This window comes from Rousettus aegyptiacus, unplaced genomic scaffold, assembly GCF_014176215.1.
Source record: "Rousettus aegyptiacus isolate mRouAeg1 unplaced genomic scaffold, mRouAeg1.p scaffold_m13_p_9, whole genome shotgun sequence".
NCBI lineage: Eukaryota > Metazoa > Chordata > Mammalia > Chiroptera > Pteropodidae > Rousettus > Rousettus aegyptiacus.
Window position 1 is genome coordinate 69945171 of NW_023416312.1, and position 16795 is coordinate 69961965.

At 32.4% G+C, this 16795-nt stretch overlaps 1 protein-coding gene and 1 non-coding gene across 10 annotated transcripts in view; both read right to left on the bottom strand.

Annotated features, from left to right (window-relative positions):
• Positions 1-316: 316 nt before the first annotated feature.
• The window catches only part of LRCH2 (leucine rich repeats and calponin homology domain containing 2), a 100837-nt gene continuing 84358 nt past the window's right edge, over positions 317-16795 (bottom strand). For 3 of the 9 annotated variants that reach the window (XM_036226941.1, XM_036226939.1, XM_036226942.1), the window contains 6 exons: positions 13043-13093; positions 10871-10928; positions 10010-10122; positions 8933-9070; positions 8690-8767; positions 317-3100 (listed from right to left, as the gene is read on the bottom strand). In XM_036226941.1, coding sequence (XP_036082834.1) covers positions 2981-3100; positions 8690-8767; positions 8933-9070; positions 10010-10122; positions 10871-10928; positions 13043-13093 — 558 coding nt within the window. In that variant the 3' untranslated portion in view covers positions 317-2980. Of the gene's footprint in view, positions 3101-8689; positions 8768-8932; positions 9071-10009; positions 10123-10518; positions 10679-10870; positions 10929-13042; positions 13094-16795 lie in introns of those variants that run through there. The other 6 variants (XM_016132214.2, XM_036226943.1, XM_036226937.1 and 3 more) reach the window with 5 other exon arrangements.
• Positions 12610-12738, bottom strand: LOC118608168. Its single transcript, XR_004952960.1, has one exon. It is a non-coding gene; the product is annotated as a small nucleolar RNA SNORA35 (small nucleolar RNA).

Sequence of the window (16795 nt, forward strand, 5' to 3'; positions counted from 1 at the left end):
AACTTAATAATAAAAGGAAATAGAATAGTTGCAATTTGATCCATCCTACTTTCATTTTATGTAAATGTTTACCTGGCATTTATATTACATAAAGAGTCTCTCTCAAATAAAGGTGACATTATTTGTGAAGATATCCTAGGGAGTTAGTTATTGTCTTTTAAAGAAAGCATTCATATTGAAAATAACACGATGTAAAAGAATCTGAACTCTTAAACAACTTACTTTGAATATCCTCTCAAAGTCTATATTTCCATACTAGAGAACATAGATACAAGCTATCAAATAGCTACAAAAAAAATGCATGCTGTAATGTTGAGAGAAGAGTTATAGAGGGAGGAAAAAGAAATCTCAGACTTTAATGTTTTCATTCAATTTTATCCACAGTTTGCATCGGTAATATACATTTAGTGTTCCATTTATTTTTAAATACATCAGAAAATCAATCATGATAGATCCCAATACAAACATTTCTGCATTCTTCAAAAAATTCAGTTAAAAAAGACAATAAACTAGTATTCTGTAAAGATAATTATTACACAAATGGCAATGCATTTTCACTCTTTATTTCAATTCTAATATATCCATCATCACTTCTTTCTTGTGCCATGTAGTAATAAAATTTAGCAGAGTAGCTATCTACTGTACTTCTTAGGGCCTACTAAAATATTTTAGTTTGATTATTTAACCCTCTTCAAATCATGTAACCAATTCAAATAATGATAATCATTCTTAGTTCAATAACTGATGAAGTAAATGTATAATAACCATAAAAACCATGTAGAGTAAAGGTTACAATTATTTAGAAACTAATTAAAGAAATACATCAGTGCCTTGATATAATTCGTCCTTGGGGGACTATGCTGTGAAACTGCCTTAGGGATGATGTTGCCTTTTGGCCTATAGTAAATAAACTGCCTTGACATGGACTTCAGATAGACCCACCCTAAATAGAATTTTGATTTGTAGTAAAAAAATGCTAGTGAAGTTCTGATGTATTTTCTCTTTAAAGTAATAATTAATTGACAAGTATGTGAAATGCAGTAAGAAAATGACCTATAATTTCACTAAAACTTCAATGACATAAAACAGAAAAATACTTATAATTCAAATCTAGATTGAATAATAAAAGGAATCCTATAGCAGGATAACTATGAAAACAATATGAATGATCGCTGTAGTTTCAAATGTTCACGATGTTTTTAACATTATCGAATTTCTATAATAAAAACTAACAAAGTATTTATTTGCTATTTCTTACTTTTATTACCCCTGTTTTCACTAGGGAAATTATGTGAATGAGGTTTGTGTTTTTTTTAATAGATCCAACTAAAAAATAGTAACTAACTAGTTCAAATATTTAAAGTAATAAACTAGGAATGATTTAATTTTTAAACTGTATAGTCATAAGAACATTTAATTCTTTAAAAGCTCCAATTTGAATCCTGGGGGATGTAAATAACACATCTTTTTTCTAAAACCAAATTTTAATTATATGGCTTTATACCAACTGATCAAAATAAGTAAAGTTTCTAAATCGGCCCTTACTAAACTACTTGGCGCATTAGTTTTTACCTTTTATATATACCCTTTGAAATATCCAGGCCAACATTTTAATAAGTTGCATCCATATTAAGAGGTACCAAGTGCAAATAATCAAATATTTAAGATATGATACTTGCTTGGCGAGTACAAAAGTAATTTATACTAAGGTTCTTCTATAGGAAACCAAGTTATTCATTACAGTAATGTTTCTGAAAAAATACCTGCACTACTACCAACATAAATTTACTCATCTATAAATTAAACAAGGACTTTATGTAACATAGTATATTTATGAAAATATTTATAAAATGGTCTGTGTTTAATTTAACATCATATTACTTGAGGATCATAACATTTACAGGATACACAAGTGGCCAAATGTCAAATAAAAACCTATTCCTCAATTGTTGCTCTCTGAATTTGAATGTAACTAAAGGCAGCACACAGATGTAATGTTCTTGAAAGTCAAGACATAAACCCAAACTTTGGCAGTTTTATCAAAATATCCTTGATAATTAGTACTTTGTTAGTTTTCAAAAACCTTACTGCTTTGTGTAATGTTTTCAATACAGAAATAAAATACTCTTCAGATAATACATTTTAAAAGATGATTAAGTTTTGCAAAATTAAATAGCATAAATTAAGCATATCAACATTGTTTTCTGACAACATGAAATAACCAATTTAAGGAAAACTGCAATGGACTAAATAAAAAACCACGAGTATCATAATGTGAGGCACATTTAAATCCTCACATGTTAATGACTTTACAAAATCTACTAAAATATTTTAAAGTTTCATTGATTCCATTAATACATAAAAAGAAATTGCGAAAATGCTTAAGATTATATAAGAGTCATCAGTTACACAGGCACTTCACATGTAAACAATCTACAGTACAACTGAAAATTTTTTGGCACTAACCTATACTAAAAGAATTTAATATAAAGCCAGAGTTCTATACTTCTACTCAATTTTTTCCTAGAAAACTAAGACCAAAGATTAAAGAAATTGTGTATAAACTAGAAGTATATTAAATAACTCAAATATAGAATTGTTTTAAATTGGTAAAAAAAAAAGATTACCTTATCCAGATGTTTACTAGTATGCTATTAAAAAATTAAATCTAATGTAATTATTAAATTGAAACCACATTTTAAATTTAGTAGCAATTTCATTTTTCAAAAATAATCAAGATTATCAGCTGAAAAGAGAATTTGAATTTATCAAAAACTCTTATTAAGGTAATCTAGTTTTCCACCATAGGAAATTTGGGCTATTCAAAATTTAATTTAACCTAATTTTAACATAATTTTTTAAACCTAAGACTTGATCTAATAAAATTATTTTTGATTAGACATTCTTATTCACAAATTTGAGATATTTGAAATCACTTCAAATAAATGAAACTATATACTTATGATTTTTAAATGTTATATCAAGCTGTAGATAGCTGAGATGCCTTGGTTGCAGGTAATTCAAGAAGAGCTTGAACTGTGACACCAACTTTCACGAGACCTCTTTCTTCTAAAATATGATGAGGCAAACAGAGTCTTTCCTGAAAAACAAAAGAAATAATAGTTGAACATTTTTTTTAATAGCATAGTAAAGCTTAAATAAATCAGAATTGGATTTTTTTAAAAAAAGCTTTCTGTAAAATGTCAAGCAAAAAGCACACAATTCTAATTAAATTCTAATTCTAAAATGTCTGATTCAGTAGACTTTTATGGCATGGGATTATATTTTATGGGCTGTGTTTTGATCTGAGTTTGATATGATCTACCTAAACAAATATTTTAAAGTGAGATGATTATGCTAGATGTTTCCTAAGCTCTCATGCTAGAATAGAAAGAGCACTACATTTCCAGCCAGGATATCTAAGGGCCACCTAATATGGAGTACTAAAATTCCCTGTAACTTAGTTTCTTCATACTAAAGATAGAACTGTGTGAGAAATAAATAGTACAGTCTGTACGTGGAAGTACTTTGTAAGCTGTTCAGTAATGTACACAATTGCCCACTCTGGTTCTTTCTACCAGTTCTGTAATTCCATGGTCTCTGATATAAGTAGCACTTCGGTACTTTTCTTAAGGGTTCTTCCCTCAAATTTCTAGGGATGTTGTGTTGCTTCTTAGTTCTATTAGTCTAAAATTTGATAAATAACAACTACCTTCTCTTCTAAGTACATCACATGTGTCATCTGATCTTCACAACTCTATGAGAAAGAGGTTTAGAGACAATTTTGCATTAGGTTTTATTAGCCTTCATGGATCTTCTTCTAACATCCTAATGTTTCCAAGGGTTCTAGCTTCACCTTCTTCTCTTTTTACACTGTATCTTTTCTTTGGTATTCCCAAAGCCTTTTCAAAACCGCAAAGGTTAACTGAAGGTTTGAATGCATAGTCACAACACCAAATAAGTTTGGTAGCTATTTTTGAAAAAACAATGCAGTCCACTGCTTCAGTTGGGACACCATTCACCTCGGGAAAACAACCTAGTAATGGATGCAGCAGGTGGTAAACACACCATCTCTTGGCCCCATCTACAGGTCAATAACTATGTTTAGTTGGCTCACACAGTGTGTTACAAATCTAGAAACATAAGATTTTTTTAAAAAAAGCAAAAACATTGGAAGGCTTGGTAATACTGGACCCCTATTCCCAAGTAGTAACAACTATATCCTTCATCCTGTTGATTTTCAAAAATGTATTTCCTGCCAAGATTTCTCTATTGAGCTCCTGATACAAATGTAAATATGACATAGCCAAATGGATGCCCACCAGGCATATCAAATTCAATATGTCCACAACAGAACTACTTCCTCACTTAACTTGTCCTTTTATATTCTATACCTCAGCCAGTAATACATTGTTCAATCTCTCTCAATATAAACCTAGAAATCATAATAGTCCTCTTTCTTCCTTACTCCAATAACCCATTCATCAAATACTATTGATAATGTCCCATTTATCAAGAGTTCTCAAAAACTATCTTTCTATCTCCGTTTTCACTACAACATTAGTTGCCCTCCTCAAATTTTGTTTATTTATTCAAATAACCACCTGAGTATATATTAGAAAAGATAAAAGTTTTCAAATCAATGACCTCAGCTCTCACCTTAGAAACTAGAAAAAGAGCAAACTAAACCAATGGCAACCAGAAAGAAGGAAATAATAAAAATGAGAGAGGAAAACGATAAACTAAAATTTTTTTTAAATAGAAAAAAGTCAATGAAACCAAATGTTAGTTCATTGAGAAGTTCTTTAAAAATCTGTAAACTTCTAGCTAGGTTAATCAGGAAAAAAAAAGAGAAAATACACGAATTACCAACATCAGAAATACAAAAATTAACATCACAAGAGATTCTACAAATAAAATTATAAATAACTTTATAACAATAAGTTTAACAAACTAGATGAAATAGATAAATTCTTTGAAAGATACAGTATACTAAGCTCAAGCAAGAAGAAATTAAAAATCAGAATAACTCTATACCTACTTAAACAATTGAAATTGCAGTTAAAAACCTTCCTGCAAAGAAAACCCCTGGCCCAGATGGGTTCATTAATGAATCTGACTAAATATTCTTTTAAAAAATAATATCAATTTTACACAAAATCTTCAAGAAAAGTAAATAGTGAGGAATACTTCCTAACATATTCCATTAGGTCAACATTACCTTGACACCAAAGCCAGGCAAAGACATCAAAAGAAAACTAAAAATCTGTATCCCTTTGAACATAGATACAGAAAGTCTAAGCAAAATATTGGCAAATTGAGTCCAATAACATAAAAACAACAAAAACAACAACAACAAAATCCATCATGACTAAGTGGGGTTTATCTCAGGAATCCAGGTTTAAGTTAACAACTGAAAATCAACCAATGTAATTCACGATACTATGAAAGAAAAAAAAAAGTTATTTCAGTATGTGTAGAAAAAGTATTTGACAAAATTCAACATCCATTCCTGGAAGAACTCTCAGCAAACTAGGAATAAAAATGAATTTCCTCAACCTGATACAAGTCATCTATGAAAAAACAAAAGTTAGCATTTGCAACTCATTTTCTCATAAGGGACTTATACCTAGATATAATAAAAAGGCAAATAAACTAAATACCAAATGGGCACAGAATCTGAAAAGATATCTCTTCAAAAAACCATATGAAAATAGTCAATAAACACACAAAAAGATACCCAACATCAGTAGCCAACATCAGGGAAATGCAAGTCAAAACCACAATGAGATACCAACCACTATAATGGCTAGAATCAAAATGGTTGACAACAATCAATGTTGGTGAAGATGTGGAAAAATTAGAACCCTCTTACATTGCTGGTGGGAATGTAAATTGGAAAATCAATTCCTCAAAAAATCAGTTCCTCAAAAAGATAATCAGAATTACTATATAACCTAGCAATTTTACTCCTAGGTATATAACCAAAAGAATTGAAACAAATGTTCAAACAAAACTTGTTCATTAATGTTCATAGCAACATTGCTGATAATAAACAATGAGTTGGAAAAGCCCAAATGTCCAACAACAGAAAAGTGTAAAAAATAATGTGGTATATCCATACAATATAATATTATTCATCCATAAAAATAAATGAAGTATTGCTTTATGCTACAACAGGAATAAATCTTGGAAATGTTATGCTAAATGAAAGAAACCAGACATGAAAGACCACATATGTAATGTCCATAATATGCAAATCCATAGAGAGAGAACAAGGGAGAAACTGCTAAATTTATAAGAAGTTCCTTTCTGGGGATAATAAAAATTTTCTAAGATTCTAGACTTCAATGTGTGTGTCTAATCCCAGACTGAAAAAAAAATTCAATCCACACCTTTCAACATATGCAAAAATTAAATGAAATTTTAGCATAGACCTAAATGTAAAACCTAAGATTATAAAACTTCTAAAAATAACACAGGAGAAAATCTTTGTGACTTTGACATATGCAAAGATTTCTTTGGTTCGAAACCAAAAGCACAATCAATTTTAGAAATTATCAATTTTACTTCAAAAATTAAAAACGTCTGCTTTTTGAAAGATGCTACAATGAGAATGACAAGACAAGCCAAATACTGGGATACAATATTTGAAATCACACATTTGATAAAAGACTTTGTCCATAATTTATAAAGAAACCTCAAACTCAACAATAACAAAACCAACCAGTCGGACTTCTGGTCAAGATGGTGGAATAGGTAAACTCTGTGCTTGCCTCCTCCAATGACTACATCAAAATTGCAACTAAACTACAGAACAACCATCACTGAGAACTTCTTTAAGACAAGCTGGACAGAAGTCCTATAACTAAGGAAATAAAGAAGCAGCCATGTGAAGACTGGTAGGAGGGGCAGAAATGCTAAATGGGCAGGTTCCACACCCATGGTGTGGTGGTTAAAAATCAGGAGAGATACCTCAGCTGTGGAGGTTACCCCCCGACTAAATATCATCATTTCCAAGTCAGGGGGAAAAATTTAAGCTAAAAATAAAATTCTTCCCTCACTTCCAGTAGCTAGTTTAGAAAATGGGAGTTGATGACTAGTTCCTACACAGCCCTCCCTTATGGTGAGGATGGCTAGAACACTAACCTGGCTTCTAGAACAAGCTGAAGAGAGAAGACAAGAGAATGTTAAGTAGAATAATTTTTGTTAAGATTTTCTTATTTAACCTACTTGCCCATTATATTAAGAAGGTATCTGGAGTATGCTAGACTGTTTTTACTTTCATGTAAAAAAAGTAGAAATAGAGTACCCAAGTTAGAGGTTAGGTTCTGCAGTTAGACCACCTGGATTCATAGCATGACTCCACTGTTTACTAAAGGTGTGACCTTGGACAAGTTTCTTAGCTACTCTGTGCTTCAGTTTCCTCATATGTAAAACATACATTCATTCAATAAATGTTTATTGACACCCCCCAAAAAAACTCTTAAAATAAAAATGGCAAAATAAGAAAAAAATACTATAATAACTAGAAAAAAAAACCTTCCTAATTTTTCTGTTTTCTGAGTAAGAGATTAAGAGTACCAAAAATGAAGAACATAAAAATCGTTAAGAATAAAACTTTTAATACATGTTAAGCATAGAAAAGAGATAATCAGAGAACGGAATATAGTTTCCAATATACACAACAATTCAGTGGGTTCTCTCTGTATAAATTATATTTATTCAGTTGAGGAAAGACGTTCAAGTGGAATATGTAGACCAGATTATGACACTGCTGATAAAGAGAGCTTAACAAGCTCTCATCTCATTATATAAGTGTATCAAATCAACACACTATACACCTTAAACTTACACAATGTTATATGTCAATTATTTCTCAATGAAAAATTTTAAAAATTAAATTAGAATTTTAAAAGTACAACTAAATTGTGATCTGCTAACAATGTCATATTCTCTCAAAAGTCAGAGTGATGTTAGGCTTATAACGTTTTCCAAAAACTAATGTTTAATTATTCATTTTTATTATACATTTAAAATATAGTTTTAATTGTTAATTTTGTAGTACTGGAACTATTACATGAAACTCAAGGCAATTCCTACAAATTTCAGACAAAGTTTACCTAGTGAGATATTGTCATAATATGTTACTAAGGTTTCCAATTTGACAATTTAAATAAAGTTTATTTTTTTAATTTTAATAAATTTATTGGTTAATAAGATTATACAGGTTTCATGTGCACAGTTTTATAATACATCATCCATATATTGCATTGTGTGCTCACTACCCAAGTTTAACATGCTATTCACTTTGAATGTAAATCTTCCAAAATCTGTGTCCATGAATTTACTGTGCAAAGGAGTCCAAACATCTTCCAGCAGGAAAATGAGTAGCAATGACATCAAAATCAAGTTGTAATATGGCCACTGTTATGTTTTTTCAATGTGTATGATGAGTAAATTTTTCATATATGTAGCTGTTTCATAAATTATTTTAAAAGCAGCTTAAAAATATTCATTAGAGAGCCGGTACAGTTAAAGCTGGAACTCAGTAGAAGAAACCAATGGAAGGTATTCATTTTCACATTCAAAAAGCATTATTCATTCTTATTGTGAAGAGTAAGAACCCCAGTGTGCATGTAATAAATTAATATTTGAATGATCATTTGGTTGGAAAAATAACAATTACCTGCGAGACACCCAACTTTTTACAAGCATCAAGAAAATTTTCTACATTTCTTCGACATTTTGCCATGCTCAGTTTCGGCTATAAGAAAAAAGAAAGGTATACTTTCAAGAATATTTGTTAAGAAATCAAGACTGAAAATTGAATTTATTGAATTCAATAAATTTATTGAAACTATTATTTAAAAATAGTTTCAAAAGTCTCTATCTTCCTTTAGAGAACTAACAAATTACAGACAAAACTTACCACTGCTGGTGATGGCACATGAATACTAGCTACAGAGCGTGGCCTTATATGATTGGCTAAATGACAAAGAATAACCCCATCCATCAGTGCAGCTCCAATGTCATCAGGCAAAATTACTTTTAACCTGGATTCGAGATTCTATAAAGAAATGGGTATACAATGAGATACTACCTCACACGTGTTAGAATGGCTATCATCAACAGGACAAGTAATAACAAGTGCTGGAGAGGTTGTGCAGAAAAAGGAACCCTCGTACCCTGCTGGTGGGAATATAAATCGGTACAGCCACTATGGAAAACAGTATAAGGTTCCTCAAAAACTAAGAATTGATTTACCATATGACCCAGCAATCCCTCTTCTGGGTATTTACCCCCCAAATTTGAAAACATTTATCCGTAAAGATATATGTACCCCGATGTTCATAGCAGCATTATCACGGTGGCCAGGACATGGAAACAACTGAAGTGTCCTTCGATAGATGACTGGATGAAGAAACTGTGGTACATATATACAATGGAATATTACTCAGCCATAAGAAAAGATGAAAAACTGCCATTTGCAACAACATGGATAAATCTTGATATTATCATGCTAAGCGAAATAAGTCAGATAAAAAAAGCTGAGAACCATATGATTTCACTCATATGTGTAATACAAAACTGAAAGCAACAAACGAATATGACAAACAAACACAGACTTATAGACACAGACAACAGTTTAGTGATTACCAGAGGGAAAGGGAAGGTAGATAAGGGGAAAGGGGTGAAATATATGGTGACAAAAGGAAATTTAACTTTAAGTAGTGAACATACAATGTGATGCACATATAACATATTATTGAATTATACACTTGACAGTTATTGATTTTATTAACCAATGTCACTCCAATAAATTTAATTTAAAAAGTAAATGGGTATAAATTACAGATATTCTACCTAAATGTTATTTATTTATATTACTAATTATTATATAATCCAAAATTTTAAAGAGCATTGAAAATAAAACCCACATACATTGTTAATTTTGCAAGTTAAACCTATTTCTACAAAGCAGATCTGAAAGATCAATCTGACTTACATTGCGAAGTTGTCGTATTTGCTCTCGTTCTTCCCGTAGATGTTCCATCTTTCTTCTCATTGTAAATCCAGGATCTGCTGCCCCATATTCCTGGCGAGATGAGTGGCTAAAAGCTATAAAAACAGAAATTTCGTAGCTTATTACGAAGCTAATAAGAAGGATCAACCATCGGTAGGAAAAGAAGCATAATAAAAGAATCAATACAAAACAAAATACTATTGCTTATTAATACATTCTAAATATTTTTACAGTATATAATAGAAATCTACTTATCTGCATAATTGAAAGCAATAGGGTAATGATTTCTACCACCTATATATGTTTTTATTTAAACATATGTTTTTAGAAACATATGATCCAGGTTAAAATTGTTATTGAACATAAACCAGCCTCTATTATCTTTAAAGAAAAAGGAAGTTATATTTGAAGGTCAATATAGTTATTCAGGAATAAAAACTGTAATTCAATACCTTGCCAAGTAACATGGATCCATTTTCTTTTGGGCTTGCCAAATGCGAAAAGATCCCTTTTTAAAACCACAATATAATGGAGTGCTATAATTTCAAACAGTGTTTGGTCTGCTGGCAGAGTGGTCATTCTAATAGCAGTCACAGTAGAGTAGAAATAAGACTGCAGTATATCTAAGGCAAAAAGCTGAGGTTTCAGGAGCTTGAAGGTAAAGAGGAAGAAAGAAATGGGGAATGGGAATTGGAAAGACAAATAAAGTTAAGAGAAAATTACTTTTAGGAGAGGGGAAAGAATCTATGTGTTCTTAAAACTATGGAATCAAATCTCATTAAAGCTGAAAAACTCTAGTTTCATATGTAGCCAATAAATTTAATTTGTAGAATATATATTTACCTGATCTAGGCTTCAAGCCAAAAGGACCATGTGAAAAACCATCAGTTCTATCATATTCCTAAAAACAGAAAACAAACAAAACTTTTCTTTCAAAATAATCAAGGTATTCATATAAATTCCAATTTTGAGAAGTATTTTGTCCATGATTAGTGAAGTACAGGAAAGCAAACTACACTTCAATTCAAATTGATAATTTAACTCTTAAAAGGTCTATAAATATTTGCTAATTGACCTGACTACACAAGCTTTTAAATACTTCTCTCTAATAGTATAAAGAAAAAGGAAAAGAAAATTATTGAAGTATATAAAATAGATATTATAGGATAATCTAAGTCAAATCTACACATTCATACTAACAGGGACTGCAAAATGATAGATGATAAATTATTATGTCTTCTATTTGAATGCACATTGCTTAAATGTGCTTTCACACAATTGTATGATATGGAAAGAACGGTGATATATATTTTTTTTAATCTGAAATTGGAGTCAGAAAGCTTAGGCTGAGTCTTGAGCAAAACATTTAATTTCTCCGTGACTGTTTTTTCATCTTTAAAATGGCACGGTGTTGTGAAGATTAACTGAGACAACTAGAAGAAAGCACTTTGTAAATGGAGAGTGGTAAGATAATATAATTTTAGCAGTTTCTTATTAATCTGTGCAACAATTGTGAAGTAGAGTCTGGGTTTCAGTCAGTTCTCTACCATTTACTGACTGGGATCTTTGGGCAAAGTTATCAGTCTCTTCAGCTGTAAAATGATGAAGATAATATACAACTCATGAGATTGCTCTTAGATTCAAATATACAGGCAAGCTTTGTTAGTATACTAATATACAACGATACTAATTTTTTTAACATTTTCCTTTCAGAGATGAAATTGAAACGATCAGAATTCTGTTGTTTCCCTGAATCTTCTACTGATTAAGGTGTGATATGAAGTTCAAGATGAATGTTGATTAAGCTACCAAAACATATGCTTACCACCTAATCTGTCCACAAATCACACAGTTTGTCTTCATTATTTTGGTTAAAATGTTATGAATTCCAAGCAAAAATTTTACTTATTCAATACCAGCAAAATGTATTATATAATCAATATAATTCTCTTGAGAAAACTGGTACTAATATTCTTCCCATGATCACAGATCATAAAATCACAAAGCACCTAGGCAAATAAGTAGCCAGTTAGATACTTACATTTGTTATATCTGAAAGTAAAAGAAAAGACTTACAGAAGCATATGATAAACACTACTTTTAGGATATGCTAATTTAAATTATTTTCTAAAACAATGTAAACTATTTTACCTGCCATATAAATAATTTAGAAACATGTTTATAAAACTAATGTCCGAGTCTATGTAACAGTTTTATATGCAACTCAAACAATAGACAAATAATCCTAGCTTTTAAAAATATTTAACACTACCTATATCAAAAGAAATATTATCTAATGAATAAAAATTATATGGTGAATTTGAATCATCCATTTAGGCAAAGTCCTGAATTCACCAAATTACTCAATTACTTATAATGCCAATACACTTTTAGAGTAATAAGGTAATGTGAAATAAAGATATTGCATGGAAATTTCAAAATTTATCTTGTTGTAAAGCAATAGGTTTAATTAAATCAGAAGCATCAATCATTCAAAACACCAGAGTATGTCGTTGAGAGCTCACAAACTCTCATCTACCCCTTCTACCCAAGCCTTCTACCCAGGTCTAAGGTACTAGGAAATGTGTACCCTCCTGTCGATAGGAACAACCCACCGCAGGGAAGTTTCTCGTGGAAAAAGGAAGTTTCTCTTGCATTGCTTTCAGACCTAATTGGTTATGAGAAAAACCAAAGGTCAATGCACAATGCTGAAGTACTTTTAATTATGTATAAAAATTTAAAGCTGTTTCTATCATTTAATTCAAAATATGGATTATAAAAAAAAATTATATGAAGTGAATTGCTTTCTGTGATCTTAAAGTATATTTATTATGAATATTTGTACAAAAGGATGGTGTTCTTAGAATTTTTTATAGGCTAGTTTGTACAAATTAACCTATGTGGATTTTTAAATATGTGTAAATAAATTACATTGTAAAAAAAAAGAAAGATGAGAATAGAGTTCTAAAACAAGAAAAAAACTTATGTAAACATATATAAAAACAGAACTTGTACCTCAGATGATACTGGAGATTGTGGTGACATATTAGCATTATCACTGTCTTGCTAAAATATAAAAATAAAAATGAAAAATAAAATTAAAACACAAATGGTGATTTAGACATATAAAAAGAAAACTGGAAACTGTTTTGATCGACTCCTAAAGGAAGAATCTGGAAAATACCATCTACCACCTGGCCACACAAACTGTGGTTTGTGAACCAGTAGCATCAGCATCTATTGTAAGCTTGTTAGAAATGTAGGCCTCATTCAAGACCTACTGAATTAGAATCTGAATTTTGGTAAGCTCTCCAGGTGATTCATAAGCACTTAAAAAATTTAAAACTACTATCTACTCATATAAAATATTTTCCTTATATAAATTTATTTCCTTTAAATATCACAAAAGAAAGACCTTTTCATATTTCTTAGAAAAGATCCACGTGTTCAGATTAATTTATGATGGGTAATGGCAACAATATGTTATAATCTAAGGCAGGTACATAGAGGCATACAAAAATTCTATCACACCAAATAAGAACATTTCCCTGGAAAATTATATGTATCTAATATAGGATTAGAAATAATTATACAGAATTTAATTGTACAAATTAATATTAAGTGGTCCATGTTTTTTGAATTACTAAAAACCGAAATATAAAAGTCTTAACATTTAATCTCGAATATGTATACCATATAGAGCATTTATCCACCATTCAACAAATGATTACTAACTACCTACTATATGTCAGCTCAACACTGGGAATTTTGAAATTTAGTAAATATCATCCACTCAAGGATCTCTCAGTCTAGAGAGAAAATAGATTCATTTATACAGGTAATACAATCTTCTCAGCAAAACGATAGAGCTTTGAATAGCATATCATGAGGCACAGACAGGTGGCGCTTTGGGAGATGGTGGGGAGTGGAGAAAGGCAAGTTTCCTGAGAAAGTAAGAAACGAAGTAGGTTTCATTCTAAGATGAAAGGACAAAAACAAAAACACAGGAACAACAAATGAAAGGATGAGTGTAGAAAACCTTTGAGCAGTTCTATATTACTGAAGTGTACGGTAAAAAGAGGGCAAATCGGTTTTGCCCTCTTTTGAGGCTGATGCAGTAAGCAAAAATTGACCAAAAGGACTTGGAATTTACCCTCTAAATGATGAGAAGACACTGAAGATTTCTAAGAAAGGGAATGGCCTGATATTTGTGTTCTTTGAAACGATCATCGTGGCTGCAAGGAGAATGCATTGGAGAAAGAAAGAGAAGAGCAAGGATGCTACTGCAGTAGTACAGGCAAGAAACAATGAGGGCATATGCCAGGGCAGAAACAGCAAAAATACAGGTGAGGAATATATTCAAAATATTTCAATACAGAAAAAAGGTAGGTCATGGTAATTGATTAAATACTGAAGCAGACAAGACCAAACTGGATATAAAATATAAAGGGACAGGGAGAATCTCTAGCTCAGGGTTCAGCAAACGTTTTCTGTGTGATTTCACTTCCTAAACCAAAGGAGTTTTCAAAAACCCAGCTAAGAAACAAATTCAAATTAACTACCAATCTCTCCAAAAAATATATATATATATAGAAAGCCGAAGTATTTATGATAATGAGACATGATTTGAAAAATACTAGGCTACTGTATGACTTAAAATGGTGAGATAAAAAAATTTATTGTAATGCACAAATTGTAGAAATCTAATTTTACATATGAAAATAATACCCTGAATTTATGGAAGAGTTTAAAAAATTCCAAACAAATCCGAACTGACTACCAGGTTGATTTGGGAAGATAGAAGTTGGAAAAATGTAAAAATTTTAAATTTATAAATTACAGTTTTAAGAAGTATGTTAAGGCAGAGTAGGTAAATGCTGTGCTTGCCTCCTCTCATGACCACATTAAAATTACAACTAAACTATAGAACAATCATCAGTGAAAATCACCTGAAGTTTAGCTGAATAGAAGTCCTACAACTAAGGACATATAGGAGAAGCCAGCTTGAGACTGGTAGGAGGGCAGGAGATGCAGAAGAAGCTGGTCCCACAAATGGGTGTGGTGGTTAAAAATCGAGAAGAATATTTCAGCTGTGGATGTCTCCCCTGAGGAGGGAGGGGTCCCAGCCCTACACCAGGCTCCCCAGCCCAGAGCTCCAGTGTAAGAGAGAGAAGTCCCCTTAACTTTTGGCTGTGAAAAACAGCAGAGATTGTGGCTGAGTGAGATGGTCTGCTGAAGTACCAGGTGTGCCTCTGAAAGGGCCTGCACACAAACTTACTTGCAGAAAGACTCACTTGCTCTGAGCTCCAGTGCTGAGAAGCAGATCAAAAGGTGCCAAGGACATGCAGAGAGGAACTGACTTGTCTGGCTTCAGGGTGAGGGCTGGAGGGTCACCTTTCTCCCAGATGTAAGAGCTGCTGGAAGCAATTGTTCCTTTGTTGAGCCCTCCTCCCACAGAATGCAGATGCAGATGGCCACAATACCTGAGTCTATATCAACCTGGATGACACTGATCACCTGCTCTGGTGATTCCCAGAGACCCAGCCATACCCAACTTGCTGACCCACCCAAGCAACTTCCAGTGGCTTTTTCCATAAAACAGCCTGTCTTGCCGCATGCTAAGAACATTACTAAAATCTCTCAAAGGGTTACAAACCCCAAACAAGCAGCATCTGGCCTCAGCATGCCCCATACCTCTTACTAAGCAGCCTCAAGCCCAGCACTACTGGCAGCTGGCCTCGAATTGCAGCATAGCCTCTTCCAGGCACCTCCAAGCCTATCAAAAGTGGCAACCATCTGCAGATCACTTTGGGACTCAAACCTACTGCCCCTGGGCAGGGCACAGACAGTGGCTGAACTTGGCTTGCAACAGAGACCCCTCCCAGGAGGCCCCAGAACCAACACATCTGGTGGCCAGCTTCAGAACACACCAGAACACCACCCAACCATCTCCACAAAAGACACACCCAAAAGGGAGACTGGACAGGTACCAGATCCCTGCTAAAGCAAACTCTGCTCTATATGGTCAGCCCCTGTAGAGTAGTCTCTCCACTAAAGTCACAGGCAGTCCTGACAACCAATAAGACCAAGGGTCAATATCTCCAACTGACCTGCCAACAGAAATCAAGACCTAACTACAACATGACAGCACACACAACCCACACAAGAGACCAGGTGACCAGGGAGACTGTGACGCTGGGCTCCAAAGAGCACCTAACTACATAAGGCCACTCTACAAAGACCAGAACACATTGCAGCTCTACCTAATACAGAGAAACAAATACAGGGAGGCGTCCTAAATGAGGAGACAAAAAAAAAAAAAAAAAAAAAAAACATGTCCCAAGTGAAAGAATACAACAAAACACCAGAAAAAAACTAAACAAAATGGAGATAAGCAATCTATCCGATGCAGAGTTCAAAATACTGGTTATAAGGATGCTCAATAATTTCATTGACACCTTCTACAAAGAGATAAGAAACAAAAATATAAAAAAGAATCAGTCAGGAATGAAGAAGGCACTAACTAAAATAAATATTAGAATCAACGGTTGATTAGATAAAGCAGAGAACTGAGTCAGGGATTTGGAAGATAAGGTAGCAGACAACACTCAATAAGAACAGCAACAAGAAAAATAATACAAAAACCTGAGAATAGTTAAAGGGGCCCCTGGGACAATATCAAGTGTACCAAGACTGGCAACATAAGGATACCAGAAGGAGAAGAGATAGAGCAAGGAACTGAAAATCTATCTGAAGAAATAAATATGG